General features: G+C 53.6%; 6 protein-coding genes across 6 annotated transcripts; 1 reads left to right on the top strand and 5 right to left on the bottom strand.

Annotated features, from left to right (window-relative positions):
• Positions 1-1,650: 1,650 nt before the first annotated feature.
• On the bottom strand, positions 1,651-3,783 carry N656DRAFT_716234 (arginyl-tRNA synthetase; the record flags this gene model as incomplete). Its single annotated transcript, XM_064812109.1, has 3 exons — positions 1,651-2,131; positions 2,216-3,423; positions 3,493-3,783. The coding sequence occupies 3 exons, from the start codon at positions 3,781-3,783 to the stop codon at positions 1,651-1,653; spliced, it is 1,980 nt and encodes a 659-aa protein (XP_064666869.1).
• Positions 3,784-4,659: 876 nt separating this feature from the next.
• Positions 4,660-6,589, bottom strand: N656DRAFT_771150 (uncharacterized protein; the record flags this gene model as incomplete). The annotated part of the gene is made up of 2 exons (XM_064813833.1): positions 4,660-6,388; positions 6,444-6,589. 2 exons carry the CDS (start codon positions 6,587-6,589, stop codon positions 4,660-4,662), a joined length of 1,875 nt encoding a protein of 624 aa, XP_064666870.1.
• Positions 6,590-8,324: 1,735 nt separating this feature from the next.
• On the top strand, positions 8,325-9,074 carry N656DRAFT_716318 (uncharacterized protein; the record flags this gene model as incomplete). The annotated part of the gene is made up of 2 exons (XM_064812123.1): positions 8,325-8,738; positions 8,817-9,074. The coding sequence occupies 2 exons, from the start codon at positions 8,325-8,327 to the stop codon at positions 9,072-9,074; spliced, it is 672 nt and encodes a 223-aa protein (XP_064666871.1).
• Positions 9,075-9,503: 429 nt separating this feature from the next.
• N656DRAFT_783209 (uncharacterized protein) lies at positions 9,504-10,166 on the bottom strand. The gene is made up of 3 exons (XM_064815902.1): positions 10,078-10,166; positions 9,694-10,015; positions 9,504-9,588 (listed from the first exon to the last, which is right to left on the bottom strand). Exon 2 carries the CDS (start codon positions 9,957-9,959, stop codon positions 9,726-9,728), a length of 234 nt encoding a protein of 77 aa, XP_064666872.1. The 5' UTR covers positions 9,960-10,015; positions 10,078-10,166; the 3' UTR covers positions 9,504-9,588; positions 9,694-9,725.
• A 325-nt stretch (positions 10,167-10,491) lies between these two features.
• Positions 10,492-12,248, bottom strand: N656DRAFT_783210 (uncharacterized protein). Its single transcript, XM_064815903.1, has one exon. The coding sequence runs from the start codon at positions 11,762-11,764 to the stop codon at positions 10,655-10,657; it is 1,110 nt and encodes a 369-aa protein (XP_064666873.1). The 5' UTR covers positions 11,765-12,248; the 3' UTR covers positions 10,492-10,654.
• A 1,805-nt stretch (positions 12,249-14,053) lies between these two features.
• On the bottom strand, positions 14,054-16,905 carry N656DRAFT_716506 (subtilisin-like protein; the record flags this gene model as incomplete). Its single annotated transcript, XM_064812136.1, has 3 exons — positions 14,054-16,273; positions 16,370-16,720; positions 16,786-16,905. The coding sequence occupies 3 exons, from the start codon at positions 16,903-16,905 to the stop codon at positions 14,054-14,056; spliced, it is 2,691 nt and encodes an 896-aa protein (XP_064666874.1).
• Positions 16,906-18,812: the final 1,907 nt, after the last annotated feature.

Raw genomic sequence — 18,812 nt, forward strand, 5'->3', positions numbered from 1 at the left:
TATATTCTTCTTCTCTTTGTTTCTGCAGCCCAGACGGGGATACCGGGACTGCACACAGCCTGAGATGCTTTCTCTTCAACGCCTGCAGACGCGTCGAGTTCAGATGAGACTAGTGTAAGTATGGGTTAGCTGGCATCTGCTGGCCGCAGGTGGCGGGACGCCTCCCGCGGGCTGGCGTATGGCTGGACCGTCCCGGCGGGAGCGCAAGGGCCCGAAAATTCCCATTGGCCGGGTAGAGGCCCGCAATGCCTGTCTCGACGCCGTGCGGCCGGATCTGCAACGCCATTTAAGCTTGTGCGGGACCTGGCCAACGCCGAGCTAATCGGGAAGGGAAGATACAAATGAGTCAATCAGAACGATGCCCAAGGTCAGAGAATATGCAGTGCAACCGTCTTTTTGAGCGCTGACGATGGGGAACCTCCGGATAAGAGAACATTATTGGGACTGGAGCAAGGACAGCACACATCCCTGGTATCTCGAGGCCTTTGGAGCTTGGGTTGTCTCTTGGCCCGGGAATCTTCAGCAACAACACGGCAGACTTGCTCTGTGAAGCCGCAATCGGGTATGCTTCTCGAGTTTATGGTGCCACGGGTCAGCCGCAATATGACGTACGGCACGATACACAGCGCCGACCAAGACCGAGAGGGTGTCCTGTCTATGCCACGAGCTGCAGCATGCACCCAGAGGGGTAATGTCACACTGATCGACGTGTGCCCGAAGGGCCATCTTGCCATGACCGCCGAGTAATGATATCGACCTGTAAATGAGCTCAGTTGCGGCTTGACTGATGTGATTCCAATCAACTTTGGCCAAGCGGCGACCCACCACTGGCGCATATTCACCACGCTTGCTGAATACACTGCCAGAGAGGCACTTCCGGCTTCTTTATAGGGCGAGAAGCCGGGCGTCAGGTTGTGATTGTAAGCGAGTGCAGAAGTCATAGGACTGGAAGGAGTGATATCATCAGAAATGGGAGCGCAAATCTCGTCAAGTCTGCAGTGACAGTGTTTCGTATACTGACGAGTCAAGGTAAGTGAAGCGGCTGTTTTGCAGCAGCAGACCTTCTGTTCCGTCGTGGAAGATTAATCAGCATGAAGCCAAGAGCAGTGCCTCAGGGTACAGGGTGCAGGACATTTAAAATATGCACGTTTCGGTGATACCACACTGCTGTGCTGTTAACAAGCGGGTCGCGGGAGAAGAGGTCGGTATCACTATGCGTGGCAGATCGGACGATCTTCAAACAACGACCCTGCCGGCAGCACCGGACGGCTCGATTGCCCCGAAGCCGTAGTCTAGTCTAGAAGGTCAAGACTAAGGTAGCCAATGCGCCTGCGAGTTAAGCGAGCGAGCAGAAGCGGAGACTCGGATCGCGGTTTCGGGCCCGCAAGACGAAGGGAACCAGAAAAGCGGACAGAAGGCGGACCCCGCTGAACGCCACTCATTTGTGCTGTCTACACTGTAGATTAAAGCAACACCATCTCCGAACCGGGTGGCCGTCAAGCCTTCCCTTGAGCTGGCGCAGATTCCGCCCAGAGCAGCCATAGCGCTATCTGAGACCGCTGATTACCGATTCGTTGAGCGCCCGGTTTCATAAGGCAAAAATCGGGGCTTATTTCACCGACTCTCGCGGGTTTACATACTGAGAGTACGTCAGTCCCTGAAGGCCAGCCAGTAGGGGTGCGGGTGGACGGGGAGAGGGGGAGAATCCAACACGTACCGGTCGACCGGGGTCAGTCCCAGCAATCTCATTCCATTGCCCAGGACTATGTGGGCTGCCTCGTACAGGGCCATCCGGGCCTTCATCAACTCCCGCTCACTGCCTACAACCTGGAGGTGGTCATAGCTGCTGCTAAGCGCGTGCGTCATCTTGAACAAGTATGTCAGGACAGTTGTCGGCTCCAGCGTCCTCATGGTGTTCTGCACCGTATCAGGCCACTGAGCGAGCAACCGGACGATGTTGATAGCATGCTGTTCGGTAAGCAGTGAGAGATCGGCGCTAGCCAGATCCTCGTCGCTGAGACCTGCCCGTCGCTTGATGGACGAGACGCGAGCATGTGCGTACTGCAGATACGGCCCGGTGTCACCCTCAAACGAGGTCATGGCATCCATGTTGAATGTATAGTTGTTAATCCTGTCGGAGACAAGTAACGTCAATTCCAAGTTCGGGCACAAAAGTTCCTCGCTTCCGCGTCTGCCAAGGCAAGAAATAACTTACCTCTTGCCAGTCATGTCTTGAACCATGACACTGCTGATGCCCAGGGTATCTGCTGTCGCCTCGGGGTTCTCAACTTGAGCATACTTGTCCTCGTTCTTCCTCATGGTTTCGTGCATCTTGTCGGCGACATCGCGGAGGATATCGTCGAGGAATTTGACGGTGCCTTTGCGGGTGCTCATGCCGAGGACCAGGCCAAAGTTAATGTGCAGGCACTTGTCCGCAATGTCCTTGTGGCCCAGCAGTTCGATGATCTTGAACAGCTGCTTCAGGTGGAGATCCTGAGCAGACGCTACCACGTAAATCATCTGGTCAAACTGGTACTTCTCATGGCGGCTGAGGAGCTCGCTGATGTCACGGGTCAGGTACAGAGCGGTCCCGTCTTTCTTCCTGATGATTGGCTTCTCCAGCCGCTTGCCTTCTTTCCCGGGGACGAGCTCCTGGAAGTTGACTATCATAGCGCCCTTATCCTCTTTGCAGATGCCCTTAGCCTCCATCTCCTTTCCGACCGCGTTCATGGCCTCTTCAGACACCTGGCTCTCACCGCTGTACTCGTCAAAGTGAATATTGAGGCGGGCGTAAGTGTCCTGGTAACGTTTGATGCTCAAATCGCGAAACCTCTTCCACTGAGCGATGGCTGCTGGATCTCGGTCTGTCATCTTCTTGAAGTACCGACGGGCCTGCTCATCCAAGCTGTTGGCCTCCAGCTCGGTCACGTCGTCGCCATCAGCTTTCCGCTTCTCGATCTGCTCCTTCTCGGCTGACATTTCGCTGTTGATGCGCACGTAAAGCTGAAACAGGTGGTTGATGGGATCTTTATTGAGCGCTTCTTCGTCGCCATACTTCTCAAAGGCCAAGGCCAGAAGACCGTATTGTTTCCCCCAGTCGCCGAGATAGTTGATTCTAATAACGTCCCATCCCGCTCCCTGGTACAGGTTGGCCAGAAATCCGCCAATAATTGTGCTCCGGAGATGGCCGGCATGGAAGGGCTTGGCGATGTTGGGTGAGGAGAACTCGACGATGATGCGTTTCTTGCCTTTTGAGGGATCCTTTGGGTCCTTCAAACCGTGAAATTTGTTGCAGCCGTAGTCCCCGCGGTAGTGGCGAATCATGGGAATGACAGCTTGAACGAGGGGAGCGCCCTTGACAAAAAAAGACATGAAGTAGCCGTGGACCGTAGGTTTCTCGAAGAGCGGGTCATTTCCGGGAAACTGTGGGCATGAATGGTTAGAGCTGTCGCGCGCACTGTACCTGTATGGAGGAGTGTTGGGAACACTTACCTTCTCAGCCCATTCCAAAACCAATTCGTCAGGCTTCTTGCCCTTGATCCTCAGCGCAGGCGCAGCAAGAACAAGATCTCCCTTGTCTAGACCCTGGGTCCATGACAGACTGGGATAGATGATTTTGGAGTCGACGCCGGTAATTATGGCAAGTATGTTCGTAAGATGGGCGCGGTAGAGGTCAAAGGGGTTGATCTCGGGATAGCAGTTCGGGAACTTCTCGGCGACGGAGTCGAGGGTTAGGCCATCGACCTGTTGCACCAGCCGGTTGATGGGAGTTTGCGAAGCCATGGCGGATAATACGCGATTGTGGTGAAGTGAGCGGCCGGGTTGGTAGATACTCAGGACGGCCCGGCCGTTTGCGACTGGAACAGTGGGAATGGAGCGCGTGCTCGAGAAGGAGGAAAGTCGAGTCGGACGTTGAGTCCTGCCAAGTGAAGAAGTGAGGTTCAACAAAGACGTTCGAAGAGAAAAGATGGGATTGACGACCGGGCAGAGTGTCATGAGAGGTTACCCCTCCCCCTTTACTTTTTCTGAAGCCACAGATTCACTGTCCAGCCTTGGTCGAGGTATTCTTGCCTTGTTGACTCAGAAGACTTATTGACTCAATGGACCAGCGCCCGACCAAAATTTCCCGGACAATGGAGGGGCTTGCTTGCCCCACAGCGGACAGCCAGCCAATCGCATGCCGCTAACACTTCTGGCCTCGCCTTTTTGTACTCCGTACCGCGGGGTCAAAAAAGGGGAGAGTGCTTCAACCCTCAAGAGTGTCCATCCACAGCATACGGAGTACTTTGTACATTTTTGACGGTCCATATTCTTGGTCCGGTCAGATACTGCCTTAGGAGTATTGAATGTGTTTAATTTGGGAAGGCACTCAGGTAACTACCTTAATCGTCGTGAGAATCCCTCATTAACCTCACTTGGCAGTCGATTCGGGTTAGGGTTCACTTCATACCCCTTTAAATCAGGGGATGTTGATTTTCTCAGGTTCAGCACAATATGCGTCATTTCGAAATGGGTCTTCTCTAACCTGAAAACTGTAGTTGGAACCTAAACAGACCTATAAAGCCGGTGCATAGGTAACATGGGAACACAAGGCACTTAAGGTCTATGGCTAGAGACGAGAACATGTTGCATGACTCAAATCATTGAACTTATATAGACTTAGAAACTGTACTCCTCTACAAATACATGAATCCCTTGGGCTCCTGTCCCCTTATGCACGGCTCTCTCATCCGACATGGAGGCAACGCAGTTTCTCACACTCGCAACCAGCGACCGGCCTCCGCAGACCACGACACTGGTCTCTCCACCTGTTGCTTCAACCGGGCCACGGATGAAGGCCTCCACGTCCGGCCTCACAGAGGAGTAGAAGGTGTGAGAGTCGGCGCTCGCGTTACTCGACCTCTTCCGCAAGGTTTGCTGGGCAATTTGCTCCACGTCAGCCTGCAGCACTTTCTCGTCCGCCCGCTGTCCGATGTTGCTCCCAGAGGAAGAACTTGACGGGACATCCACTGCTTGGATCTTGGTCCCTGCGTGAGGAAGTTCGCTCTTGTATGGAGACGCGCTCTGTGTGATAGCAACGTGTACGTTGAGTTCGATATCTGTACCCCTGGCGAGCTCAATGAGCTCGTGGAGGCGTGAGACATAAAAGTCTACCTCGTCTTCTTGTTTTGCTGCCAAGAGAAAATCGACCCTCTTGACACAGCTGGTCGCCTTCGAATGGAGCACACTTTCCAGAATGGGCAGCGTAAAAGACGCGCCAGTCGAAGCCGAAATCAGGATTATCGTCTCAAAGATATCCCATCGAGGCGGGGAGCCGTATGGTCCCGAAAGGAAAACAGTAAGGTTTTGCTTCCCCGTCGAACGGGCTTTGGTGGCAAAGCGATGTAGACGACGGGAGAAGCCGTTGTGCTTTCGCACGACCAGCTGGATACTGTTGCAGATACATGTATCGGGCAGTTGGTGCGCGCAAGCGATTGTGTAAGGGTGCGCTTCCGCCAGTCCAACACGGGGAATCCAGAGGTAGACATGTTGACCAGCCCTCCATCTGAAATGGACGTCCTTGATGGTCACCACCGTGATCGAGTCGCCCACTGGGCTAAGCTGCGCCTGGTGCCCGATGCGTTGCCCGCCTTTGCACTTTGACTTGTCCGGGAAGAACTTCACGTTCTGCCAAAGAAGCAAGACGGTCCGGCAAAAGCGGTCAAAGCATAGGGCAGCAATTGCGAACCAGACATTGTATCGCGCGTTGCTTGGGATGTGTACATAAACAAGCCAGAGAAATAAAGCAGCGCTGACAATGTGTTGAAGGACGAAGAACTCGTAGGCCAGTCGCCGAAACGGAGCAAGTCCCGAGACGAGAGACCAGAGCAACACTCCCCAAGCGCCAAAGCCATATTTGATCATGGGCATCATCCTGAGTTGGTACTCGACGAAATCGCTGCGGACCCAGTCGGTGTAGAAATGCCAGCCGTGTACCGACGCTGTGACGAGGATGGTGCGGCCCACCCATCGATGTAACCAGTTGAGCCTCTCATGGCTCGTTCCAGTGATGAGCCCGATGATGCTGCATTTGGACGCCAGCAAGTATAAAAGGGGCACTTGAGTAATGGTGACCCAAGCATTGCGGTAACCGATGCGTTCCCAAAACAAGGCGTCCTTAACGATGGCGCCAGCGGTCATCATGTAAATGATGACGGCCCAGTAGGCAAACAGGAGAATGAGACGGCCAAGTGGTGGCGGCGTGAGCCAGGAGAACCCGTGGGCGGAGATGTATAATTGTGGTCCGCTGGCCTCGCGGATGACGGCTGTTAAGGTCGCCCATACTGCCAGAAAGGGGTTGCTTGGTTTGGTCGGGAACTCGACCGAGGTAGTCGCCCGCCGTCTCAGTCTACCAGGCGTTAACACACAGCAACAGACAGCAAGTGTAGACAGAGTGAACGAACCTTGTTTGCGATTTGAACCAATTGACGGCACGACACGCCGCTAAAGCCCCGAGGAACGCTGCAATGATGTACCAAAACCGATGAGCCAGATCAGTATTAAATTCGCTCCCGATTCCGGTACCGCCGTGGGAGTGTGAGTGGTCCATCTCCGGGGAGGTGATGGAGTGACTGCTCGTAGGCGACGCTTATCCGCCGGACCTCAATAGAATTTGGGACGAACGGTCGGATTTCCTTAAGTCGTCCCTAAGGAGGCCGACTCGCACCTTGGAGCAAGCACTGCAGATTGCCCTGTGTCGTCCAGTGCTTAAGGAATTATTGTTCTGTGTTGGGGTATCGCCACCGCATTCTCAGGGAACGGACCATCAGTGGTACAAACGCAGACCGAGCAGAGCGGAACACGAGGCTCAGGGCGGCTTCTGTCGCAAAGGCTCTCTCTGTTCAGTGACGAAACAATTGCTGCGCCGCGTTATCCCCAAGAGTGCACAGTAATCCGTCCTGGGTAGTTGGGTCACGTCGGGGACTCAGCGGACTTGTACTGTTCTTCAGCGATGGTGAAAACAATCCGGATCCGCGCCACGGGGCCAGGCAAGATGATGTAGCAGTGCAGCAGACGGGACAGTCATGCTATAAATTGCGAGATAATAATCGGAAACTCCTGCTGCTTATGTCCCAAGGGGGCTAAATGCCGGGCGTCTGGAGCAAGACATTGTGCCTTGGGAGAAACGGCGCTGGGCTGAGATCGGTTGCGCCAAACAACACGCAACGAGATCCATTGAGGTGCCCTGTGGCGGTTGTGAAGACAATGCATGGCATCCCACTCATTGGCGGCTCGAAAAAGATGTTCCTGGCCTGGCTCGCCTGGTGGTCTTTGTCAGTTGTCAAGCTGCACTGGCGACAATTTGCTCAAAACCGCTCGCCCTTCCGCGCTATACCCAATATGGTTAGCGGCGTACTGCTAGTGGATCCCACCTACTCCACGGTCCTCACCATCCAACCGCCTCGATGGATAACTTCGACGAGGTCCCAGGCTGAAAGCTCCGGTAAGGTCCGTCCTCATGAGGTCTGATGAGCTGTCAAATAGGATAATACTCGCATGTCTTCAAGTATTTTCCTAGAATTTATGGACTTTCGTGTTCAGGGTCGGTTGTAATTCCTTGCGCCTCTAAGGTTCATCAAGGTGTCTTGGCAAAAAAGCTTGGCTGCGGGATGTTTGAAGGATGGGAGAGGGGGCTGTGGAGCACTCAAGTGCACCCCGACTTGACAAGGGGATTCACGCTCACCTTCCTAACAGAACTGAAGATGGGGTCTACAGTGAGACCCTCATCTTTGTTCTGATACTTCGTAGCTCCTCGAGTTTTCTAAGTTGTTTCATAGCGCATACAATTTTGCAGCGCGAATGGTAGATGGACGAGGAGGGGTACTCCATACCCGTTTACACATACGCTACTTTTTTCGAATCGAAGAAGGTGGGTCCGGTGCCTGGATTAGTACGGAGTGGCGATCAGAAGAGGTCTCAGGTTCCGGCCTCCCGGGTGCGGTAATCATGGAGATGGTAAGGTACAATGGTATGTCAAGTACTATAAACTGAACCCCAGGCTGCAAGCGCTTGTCATTCAACGGCTTTTTGGGTCGGCGACTCGGCAAGTTCCCAACCTAAGGTTGCATGCAGCGGTTTGTACCCATACAAATACATAAGGTACCTCATCCGCCGTGCGCCTGCTTGGCCGAATGCTCTTCATCTCTCCTCCATCCGTATCCTTCTCCGCCCGTTCCGTCTGCGAGGCCATCGGCATCCCCAACCCGAGCGCAACAAAATATCCGGCGTCCCTTGTGGTTTAACCTGCAGCGTAAGCTCTCACAAGTTCACACCAATCATTCAACATGGCGCCGGTCAGGTCTTTCCTCGTCGCCACCTTCCTTTCCAGTTTGCTTTCGACGGCAACTGCTCATTTCGAGCTCATTCAGCCCCCTCCGTTGGGAGACGGGAATGAGGACGGACAAGTCAACGGCCCGTGTGGGGGCGTCACGGTGAACCTCGACCAAGACGCCAAAACCGACTTCCACGTTGGCGGCGACGCTGTTGCAGTGCTTTTGGCACATCCACAAGCGAATTGGCTCATACGCGGTACCCTTGACCCAACCGGGGCCGGGAACTGGACTCAGCTCTTCCCAATCGTCATGCAGAGCGGCCGTGGGAACTTTTGTGAGCCGGCCGTGGCGGCGCCAGCAGAATGGGCGGGTAAAAAGGGCATCATCAGCACCGTTTGCAATGCCCCCGACGGGCTGCTTTTCCAGGTTTGTTCACACCACGAATCCAGTCACCACACAAGGCCTGTTGAGAGATTCTGACCTTGAAAACGCTTGCAATTGAAGTGTGCCGCAGTCAATTTCGTGTCGGGCGCCAATACATCACCATCCTGCAGCAACGGAAGTGCAGTGAGCGTCAGTTTCACCGGCGACACGACGCTTGCAGCCCTTGTAGGTGCATCAAGTCAGCCATCAAATACCTCAACCAACCCAACACCTACACCATCTGGTAATTCAGCTGCTGCAATGTTGGGCGGCCCATCGGCAGTTGGGAGCTTCATCACAGCGGCGGTTTTGCTCCTTGCGGGAGCGGCAATGTTTTGAGTTTCTGTACCTTGTGCTGTGGAAAATGACTGAAGGACAGCGTTTCCGGCGACAGCACGGGTAGTGTCCCTTGTATCACTACATACCTACCTATACTACAAGATATTTGAGGACATAGATCGTGTATGGACTCGAGTTCCCTGATACCGATCTACCTACCTCCCTACATTGTCTACTTACCTTGAATGTCGCAGGCTGTCATCATCCATACTACTAGTACGCTGGTAGTTGAATGAAAAACAGAACCGCTCGTAGAAATCGCTGAGATATACATGCTGAGCAAACATATAAAGCTCAGTTGACTACAGCCTCCGACTTGCATGGCTTCAAGCCGCAGGTAAAATCAAATGTTCGTGAGTCTCAACGCTGTCTACCTCAAAAGTGATCTCACTCAACCAAGACACCCTGCTTTGGATACGCGGCTGCGGTGCTCCGAGTCCGACAGCACATATGCAGGCCAGGGAGTTGCGGCATCTGATATGGCACGAATGTGGTCATCCTTAGAAGACTTGAGGTAAAGTGGCCCCTACGTTTCATCATGTTTGAATACAATAAACATTCGAGTCTTCTGTAGGTCCTTGGGTACGGATACAGAACCCGGAACCTGACGCATTCGTAGTATCTTCAAGTCATATGGATAATCTTGATATTTCAGCACGACTTCCCTTTTCCCTCATTTCTAGTCCCTCCAAGCCGTTCATATCCGTATCTGAAAGCCTCATTTAGCACGACCCTGATGCCCGATATCGAAGGGTTATGCTGACGCTCCCGTACGACGACGGGTACTGAGTTGCGCCCGCGACTCTGAGGCTCGGGGAACTGGAGATGATGGTGAACCCTCTCGAGATCACTCAGCATTAAATGATAATACTCCTCGTCCTCCATTCGCTTAGATCTTCTAGATGCCTGGAAACTGAAGTGATCTTAACCAGGTGGCTAAGGTAAGATATGGAAGCTTTCCTGGTCGTTAGTACAGGGTGTCCAGTTGCTTATGAAACCCAAGGTTCCTTACCGGTGACTGTATATGATAAGACAGTCGAGATCAAAGCTGCGCTATGTTGATAGCTGTACTTCAGTTACCCCGGCCCAGTTTGATCATGCGATCGCAGCTTGCGGTGATTAAGGAGGTTTTCCAAAGATGAGTACGTCGTTGTACTTGAACTGGAACTTCATGAAGCAGCGGCGTATCAATGTGAATGGTTCTTATACAGTTTGTAAATACGTCGGGCCATCAACCAGGACTGCGAGGATGGCACCATAGTGGCATCATGTACCGGACGAGGCACTCACCTATACGACAAACTATCATGAGACATACAGATGCCAAGAATTCTGTCTCAATGGGCTGCATGACCGCTAGGAATGTAACATCACAGCACTCTTCAAGCAGCAACCTCACCTCACCACCCCTTTCTCAATCGTTAGCACGAAATTTGGAACAGCACATCAAGCTCATCATCGCCATAGAAGAATTTGGTTCACACAGACAGCTCGATGCACCAAACCAGACAAGATCTGGGTGCCAACATGTACATTATAGATATTAGCATTAACTGACAGCACCCCTCTGTTGGTAGTACCTAGACCGCCTCTCTTGGGAACTCCTGAGGCGCCAGTTGAGCATGACTCATTCCAGTCCAAACATTGAAGACCTGTGCCCACATCTCCTGCTGCCGAGATGTCGCGTCGCGGCGCATCCTCCCGAGTTTTCCTCCGAACTTGGTAGCCTTAGTTCGGCTGCGGGAGGGGAGCCGCCCCAACCACGACCTTGACCAAGGCAAGGACGCCGGTGCGGCAAGTGTTGATGACGTTGATGCAGGCGGTGATCTTGGCGATGAGGCCGCCAAGATCGAGGCTGAGCGAGACGCGGGCAATGATCCAGAGGCAGAAGTCGACGACGGGGCTGCAGATGGACAGAACGAGGTCGAGGAGGAGCTTGACCTCGGCCTTGATGACGAGCAGAACATCTGGAGAAAGACTATTGTTAGCAAAGGCTCACTCATAGCATTCAATGCTAGCCCGGCGGGCGACAACTTACCGGCCTTGACAGCGGCAACCAGCGCCTTGATGCAGACCTCGACATCGACAAGGAGAGCTTGAATCTCGGCGATCAGCTTCAGGGCCACCTCGAGGTCGGCAGCAACAAGGTCGTGTGCGTCATGGACAATGCCGTGGAGGCACGGGAGGACTTCGTCAACGAGGATCTTGACGTGGAGCTTGAGGTCGACAATGGCCTTGAGCAGCGCCTGGGCGTCAACCTTGACAACCGTGGCAGCAGTGAGCTTGGCTACAGGCGGAAATGGATGGTTAGCAGCAGGTCTGGGAATGAACTTGACCGTTTGGGCCACGATTGCTGTGAGAGACTCACCGATCAGGTCAATATCAGCCTTGATCAGGGCCTTAGCATCGAGAACGATCTTGGTAGCCTCGTTGATCTTGACAACCACGTCGGCATGGGCATGGACGTCGACGTTGACATCGACGACGTCAACACCCCCCGCACAGCCACCGTTAGGGCATGAAGGCGGGGAAGGGAGAGGGCAAGCCTGGCAGTCCTGGGCGGGTGTGGTCCGGCGAGTAACGCTGTCAACGGTGTTGTCAACGGTCTCGAGAACATTATCAGCGATTGTCGGAGCAGCCATGGCGGAACCAACCGCCAATGCGGCAAGAGCGGCGCTGAAGAACTTCATTGTGGGCAGTTGGGACTGGAAGGCGACTTGGAAAAAGAGTGACTTGAAGTGGGATTGAGCAAAAGAAAGAACGATTGTGGTGGAGTTAATGGAAGAGAGGGTGTTACAAGATCATGAGTTTTCTTTGGAGGGCGTCTCAGCATCTAAATACTCGTCGTATGGTGGGTTCCAACTTCCATCCTGCTGGCTGCGGTTTCGACCGGGATGAGATCAGTCAGTGACTCCATCTGCTTCTCGAGGGACGATGGATCAAGCATCCTTTCTTTTGCTCCTTCATTCCTCGTGGTGCCATTTGCCGCTGATCCCAATAGCTTGCGCCAAGCCATTCGGAGATGATCGACAGTTCATGGCTTGAACGGGACACAGTGAGAGAGACGTGTTCGTCGGTTTGAATTTTGTTGGTTTGTTGATAAAAAGCATCATTTGATGATTTGAGCACCGTCTCTAGTGTAGAATCTTGACTCTTCAGCCCCAGTCTTCCCGAATTTCAAGTCACCGCCCTAACGTTGGTTTCGAAACCCATGGCTGCTCACCAGCATGCCAGGCATCTGTTGGTTGATTTGTTCAGTTATTTACCGTGCAGAGAGCGAAAGAAAAAGGAATCGGCAGTTGCACGGCTCGCTGAGTTGTTGAGTGGAGCGCGGGTACGGCAACTTCCGGGCCGCTGTCAGGCTCATCCCCGTCTCTGGGTCTCGTAACTGCCGGAAAAGGGGCAATGGGATGTTTCACAGTCCAGGGTGCCGAAGACTTGAGATCTGTTGAGATCTTAAGGTGTGCAAAATAAACTTTAAGCTTACGCAGAAACAAGTGCAGAACATTATACACTCAGGCAGAGGAGCTCGAGATGGGCGACAGTGAACGGTACACGAATAAAAGGGTACTTCGTGCTTCGTACTTCGTCGTTGGTACTGATTCTTATTCTCGTCTACTGTGTAGACTCTACACTAGGGTCCAGGCGGACAGACTAACGTGGAGATATGGTACAGTACATACATGACTTAATTACCGTCCCGGGACATAGCATCCATTTCCAATAACTACCTTTCCTATGTAGGCAAAGCTACGCGTGTCGGTAGTTATTCTGTATGTGCTCCGTACAGTACCCTTGATTACCGGGCACCGGGTAGGTGGAACTCATGGTATGCAGTGACCCTTCTGCCGAAGATAATTATACCTTATGTTTATCTGGAAACAGTAGTGTAGCGCAGACCTCTAACGCTGGAACGCGGCATTGATGTATAATTTAGGTAATTACATGCTTAGACTTATGTCTCAGCCATGGCCCACCAGCCAGCCGCAACGGTCCTGCACAGAGAAGATCCAGGGACTGATTTGATGTTCGATCGTGGTTCTTTGCCATGCTGCAAGACATGAGCCACCGGAAGATGTCTTTCAGTCATGGAGTATACGGAGTATAGTACAGGACAATTACCCATGTCTCGTGTTTTGGCAGGTGATCAACACTCCTCAACGGTTAGGATTCTGTTGTTGGAAGTCAAAGCTAACCAATAGCTTACGTTAGTGGTCCGCCACAAACGGAACGATATGCCAAGCATCCTCAACTTCTGGAAGCCAATTACATTGAGAGCAAACAACGGGGAAGAGGATCCTCAACTGCCGCAAGATGAGACGAAACAAAACGATCTTCGTATAATTACTCCATACAGTGTACGGAGTATATACAGACAGAGTGGCTATCATAACGTATCCGTACTTATACGTGGTTACGTGTAACGATAAGTGTAAGTTTAACTTGCTCCGTATCATGGATGTTTTCTTCTTCTTTAGCAAAGGCAAAGGCGGCGCCCCAAGCCACTAGTTAGACCCTTAAAATGCTTCATCTAGCCTCTAGCTCCATCACGCTTCCTGAAAACAGCAAAGCACCTGTCTCTCTCGAATCTCTTGGTGATTTGAGATCCCGAGTTTCCCCTTGAAAAAAGGGGTTGTCCTCTCCACCACGACAACCAAGAGCAAATCATGCGACTGATCGAGCCCTCATGTCACGGACCGGACCCCTAAGTTAGCGGCTTATATCGACAATAGTCATTGTGCAGGGTTGATTGGTAATATCACCTAGAATGTGAGTGTCCTGCGGCTGAGGCAGCCCCAGAACTCCTGTCATGTCCAAGTCCGATGCACAAACACAAACATGGCTGCATGCCGCTTTATTATGTATGTTCATTTCATGTTACATGGATTATTTATGGCACGCCTTGGCTTCCCAGAACTGGGCTTCCATTGCTCCGTACTCGAAGCTTTTGTCCGGCACTTCCGTCCCGTCTCCTAACGTTAACATTTCTCGTCCTGTCGTTTGACCTTTGCTGGCGCTTCTAGGTATCGAATCCTGAACGGGACAGTCTCTGCCGCGTCATACTCGCTGCCCTGCGTCTCGTCCCCGAATATCCGGAGCGCCTTGACGGCAAGCTTGTACAGGCCGGCAGGCGCGTACGTCCCGTCATCCAACTGGCCGTCCCAATCGTACTCAAAGGTGCCCCGCGCATTGTACAGCGATGGCATGCCTTCGGGCTGTCCAAGTGTCTTGGTCCCAAACACGACGGTGGCCTTCTTGGCAGCCCTGGTGCAGTTGCTCACAGGGACCACGTCCACACGCACCAATCTACTACCCATCGCGAGCGTGGCGACGAGCTTGGGCAGTTCGGTCCTGTTGCGGTATGACGTGTCGTTGGCGTGGCCAGCCGGTGGCAGGACAAAAGTGACGTTGGCCGGCACCGGTGTATTCATGCTGTCACGGGAGCGGCTGAGGAGGGTGCCTCTGCGGTCGAGAACAGTGGCCGAGTGCATACTCCCTGCGACGCCGAGGTACGGCAGCGAAAGCGCCGAACCGTCCGAACCGTTGATGGCGACATAGCCCGAGTATACAGGCAGCCGCTTGGCATTCAAGCCCTTGGGCGGCGCTGCTGTTACCTTGACGATCTTGCGCTGGCCGGGCTGGAGCGTGAATTCGCCGCTCGGTTCGAACGAGAGGGTCGCGAAATCGGCCGTCAGCTCGCCGGGAAAGGTGATGGGTGTGATGGTGCTCTCGTTGGCGAAGGTATAAGCGGTCGCGGCACCCACGTGGCTGAGAGAATACGTGACCGCTTTGGTCCCCGTGTTCGAAATGTCAAACCTCTGGACAGGATTGAAGTGGTCGGTGTCGTTGAACGACAGGCTCGACTCGCTAAGGAGAGTCGTCGCGTGGGCAGCGTCCCACGCTTGAATTAGACCGGCCCCTTGCTGCGGAACCGGCGCGAGGAATGGCAGAGATGCCCCGTTCCGACGGAAAAGATTAGGACGTGCCGTTGCTGAGAGGAGGTTCTCGAGGGTCTTGGGGTCCTTTGTGCCCCGGACATTAATCAGCAATGCGTAGACAGCTGCCGCCAGAGGACAGGCCATCGAAGTCCCCGAAAGCACGCCATAAGATCCCAGGAGACGGGGGTATGTCGACAGGATCATGCCTCCGGGCGATGAGAACTGCGGCTTCACCTCAACCTCAAAGGTTGGGCCCCAGCTAGTGTAGTCGCTCAGGAAGCCCGGCGTCGCCGTGTTGTTGAAGTTGGCAAGGAACTTTGAAGAGCTAGTCGGGCTACCGAGGCTGACCACCACCTTTGATCCTGCCTCAAGGGCGCGGATCCACGTCTCACCCTGCTCGGCCGTGACCATTGCAACACCCTCGATGCCGTCCACCCTAGCCGTCACGGTGGCAGTCCCAGGAACGTTGTTGTAGAATATGACATACTTGGCACCTTTGGCAAGCGCATTGGTCACCTTCTGGACAAAGGTGCAAGTGCCGCGACGGATCAGTACGATATTACCGGAAAGGTCGGGCGTCGAGGCGGGATAGGGGTCGCACCCGTCTGCCGGGTCAGTTGTGTTGAAGTCGACAGCCCAGAGGGGCAGGCTGACGTTATTCCATTCTCCCGGTTCGCCGGTGGTGTACCCAAAGGCCGCAGAACTGTTGCCGTCCACCGAGAACGAGCCGTTGCTGAGCAAAGCAGGTGTGATGATGTTATCGACAGACGCAATCGCCGTAACTTTCTTACCGTTGGCAGCGGTAGAAGCGTAAAAAATGCCTGTGGCGCCGTCATTGCCAGCCGACACCACACAAGGAACACCGTTCTCCACAATTCGCGAGACGACAGCCGCCCATGGATCTTCACTCCAGCCAGAGGGTCCGCCAATGGATGCCGTGATGATGTCGCTCCCAGCCTCATATGCCATGTTATATGCGGCAATCAGTATGTCATTCCCGACGTCACCCTCACAGCCAAAGACGCGGTACGCTCCCAGAGTGACTCCCTGAGCAGCTCCGATGATTCCATATGGGTTGTTAGACTGCGCCGCAATGATGCCGGCAACGTGCGTGCCGTGGCCATTGCAGTTGTCGATCGGGTCAGCGTCGGGTGTAGGCTTGTTGGAGCCGTTGAAGTCGTCGCCAACCAGGTCAGTACCGTAAGAGACCAAACATCCAGACCCGAAGCAGCCACCAAGAGCGGGATGAAGGTAATCGATCTGCGGTTGTTTTCATGTCAACAAAGTGTTCGTAACCGCCTTAAGAACGCACGGGCTCGCGAGTTGACGTCCAGCCTCCCGCTCAGACACACTTACACCAGTATCAATGACGGCGATTTTGATGCCCTTCCCGGTGATACCTGCATCTCTAAATTTGTTGACCTGCGTCATCAAATGCGGCGTAAACGTGTCATTGCCCGAGTCCTGTCGCTTGGAAAGCATCGCCTCGACGTTGTCTCCCGTGGAGTGGACCGTATGATGCGGAACAGGGTAGCGGCGGACGGGGAAGACGCGCTTGACCTGGGGCATCTCGGCCACCTTGGCGGCCACTTCCTCGGCTTTCTTGACATTTTCGAACTGAATCGAGGCGCCTTTGAACAGCTTGAACCGGAGGTCCCTCCGCAGCGAAGCTTCACCGTCAAGACTAGACACAAATTCGGCAGAGTCCTGGGCAAATTGTCAGAGATCACTGTGTCGGACACGTCTTTGAGAACCCCTGGATTTGACCTTACTTGATCTTCCTCATATTCCACAATGTAGGCGCCCGGGACGATGCTCGGCGTGTTCGCTGTGACAGCTCGCGCGACGGCCGTGGCCGTCAGGAGAAGGGCCGCCCAGTCTAACCGGACCATGTTGCTCTCTTGACCACGGCAGGCTTCAACCCAGGGTGTGGTGCAGAGCCCAAGGGAGTACAGGAGACTGGGACCGGCTGCGCAGCTGGCGAGTGAAGACGAATATCAGCACCACGCCTGAGACAGCACCAGCGGAAGGGCTCGCGTGCGTTATGATCTGAGTTGGTGCCATGGTGATTTATATATGCATTATAGACATGTATGTATGAGACTCGGGCGGCTTACATGTGCAATCAGGGGAGGCCCATGCTGAAGAGCATCCGTGTACGGAGCAGGTTGCCGTCGAATTTACCCAAATGCTTATCAGAGGCGCGATTGACGAATCTCATTGGTGGAGAGGGGTTGTATGTGCCTGATTGTGGACGATGAGCCGCCATGCTTCAGAGGGCAAGTCGGTTCGTTGCAACCGTGGAATGAGACCTCGATCGGGCAGTTAATATGTGAGAGCATGGCCCGCGCGGTGTGCCCTGGGGCCGGATCCCTGACGAATATGCTGTATCCATATCACAAATGAGGATGTGTGGATGTGCGCAATGCAAATCCAGCCACCAGGCAGGGACATAGAGCAATTGGGTGTTCCGAATTGGGCTGTCGCTTGGCGTGTTTGCATGACCTACGGAGTACAGGCCTAGGAGACGAGATCAGGGCAGTTATTGATGATCAAGATCTGAAGCCTTGTTCAGTCCATACGGAACGACGACGCCCCAGCCACAGAGACGAAGGTAAGTTTGAAGTCATTGCATGAGCTTGATATGTTAAGTGTCCTGGCCCCTGCATTAGCCCACTCTTCAGTTCAGATCTCGCACCTGCCTTGCTTGGCAGCCCAACTTTATTCACAAGGTTGCCGTTAGAGTGCAACGGTTGCCATTGCGACTGAGGTTACCTACGTAGCTTGGCGAGGCTTGCCGATTCGGGCTTATCACTTCAAGACGCCCTCTGGACTCAGGTCCGACTCAAAGTCAAACTAATCTCGCATCACCGTCCTGGACTGAGAACTTCATTGTCAGGTAGGACGGCGCCCGTTCTGAGAGTAGGTACGGAGGTACCGGAGGCGAGATAGGAGATCCATCAGCGTGCAAACGACCTGCCCTTTCAGAGCACATACCCCGCAATCTGGGGCGACGCCCCGCACAGCCCCGTCCAGGTTCAAGGTCCTCCGAAGCTTTCAGGGGGTTGAGCTCGGGGAGCCGGCCGTAAGTTATTTCACTCAGGTTCAGCGAGCATTCGCATTGCTTTCAGAATTGATGCGGTCCTGCTACTGAATTAAGTAGGATCGATGGGCAATGTTATTCTGAACTGCTTCTCCAGACCACCTCAGGTATGTACGAAACAAACAACGAGTTCCTTAAAACGGTCGGCGTGGCTTTCCAGCTCGGGATTGTACTCTCGGCAGTGAGAGGCGCTCGGCCTTGGAAACGGTTGCACATATGCCGACAGCCCCGTCCTCGGTTATTTCTAGGCGGGTGCGAATAGATTGTCGCTTTTGCCGTCAGCGCTGCCGGGCTATGGATATTATCAGCCTGCCCCGTACATTCCTGTAGTGGCGGCAAGATGGGAGTTCCCGAGACAGAAGACTGCTTTGACTTTTAAGTTCATGGCAGGAAATTGGATGGTTGCCGCGCAGAGCATCTGAGTTGTTTCCGCACAGCCAAGATCTGCAAATCTTGTGCGAAAACACTGCAGTTTTTTGTAGCCGAAAATGTGGACAAATGTAGAACAGGTAGGTAGGAAGGAGCAACTGCTGATGAGATGGAACTTGCATATCAAGGCTGCACTGTCAAGCTCCAACATTGAACCCGCTGAGACTCGAACCTACCAAGCCTGCAAGCCTACCATCTGCATCCAAGATCCAACAAGGCTTTGGTTAGGAATGATCAATGAATACGAAGTATATGGAGGACAACTCA

The sequence above is a fragment of the Canariomyces notabilis genome (genome assembly GCF_033297395.1).
Source record: "Canariomyces notabilis strain CBS 508.74 unplaced genomic scaffold N656scaffold_26, whole genome shotgun sequence".
In the NCBI taxonomy this organism is placed as follows: Eukaryota; Fungi; Ascomycota; class Sordariomycetes; order Sordariales; family Chaetomiaceae; genus Canariomyces; species Canariomyces notabilis.

Excerpts from the sequence above, each read along its gene's own strand:
- N656DRAFT_783210 (XM_064815903.1), bottom strand. The coding sequence starts at position 11,764 with ATGAAGTTCTTCAGCGCCGCTCTTGCCGCATTGGCGGTTGGTTCCGCC.
- N656DRAFT_783209 (XM_064815902.1), bottom strand. The coding sequence starts at position 9,959 with ATGGAGGACGAGGAGTATTATCATTTAATGCTGAGTGATCTCGAGAGG.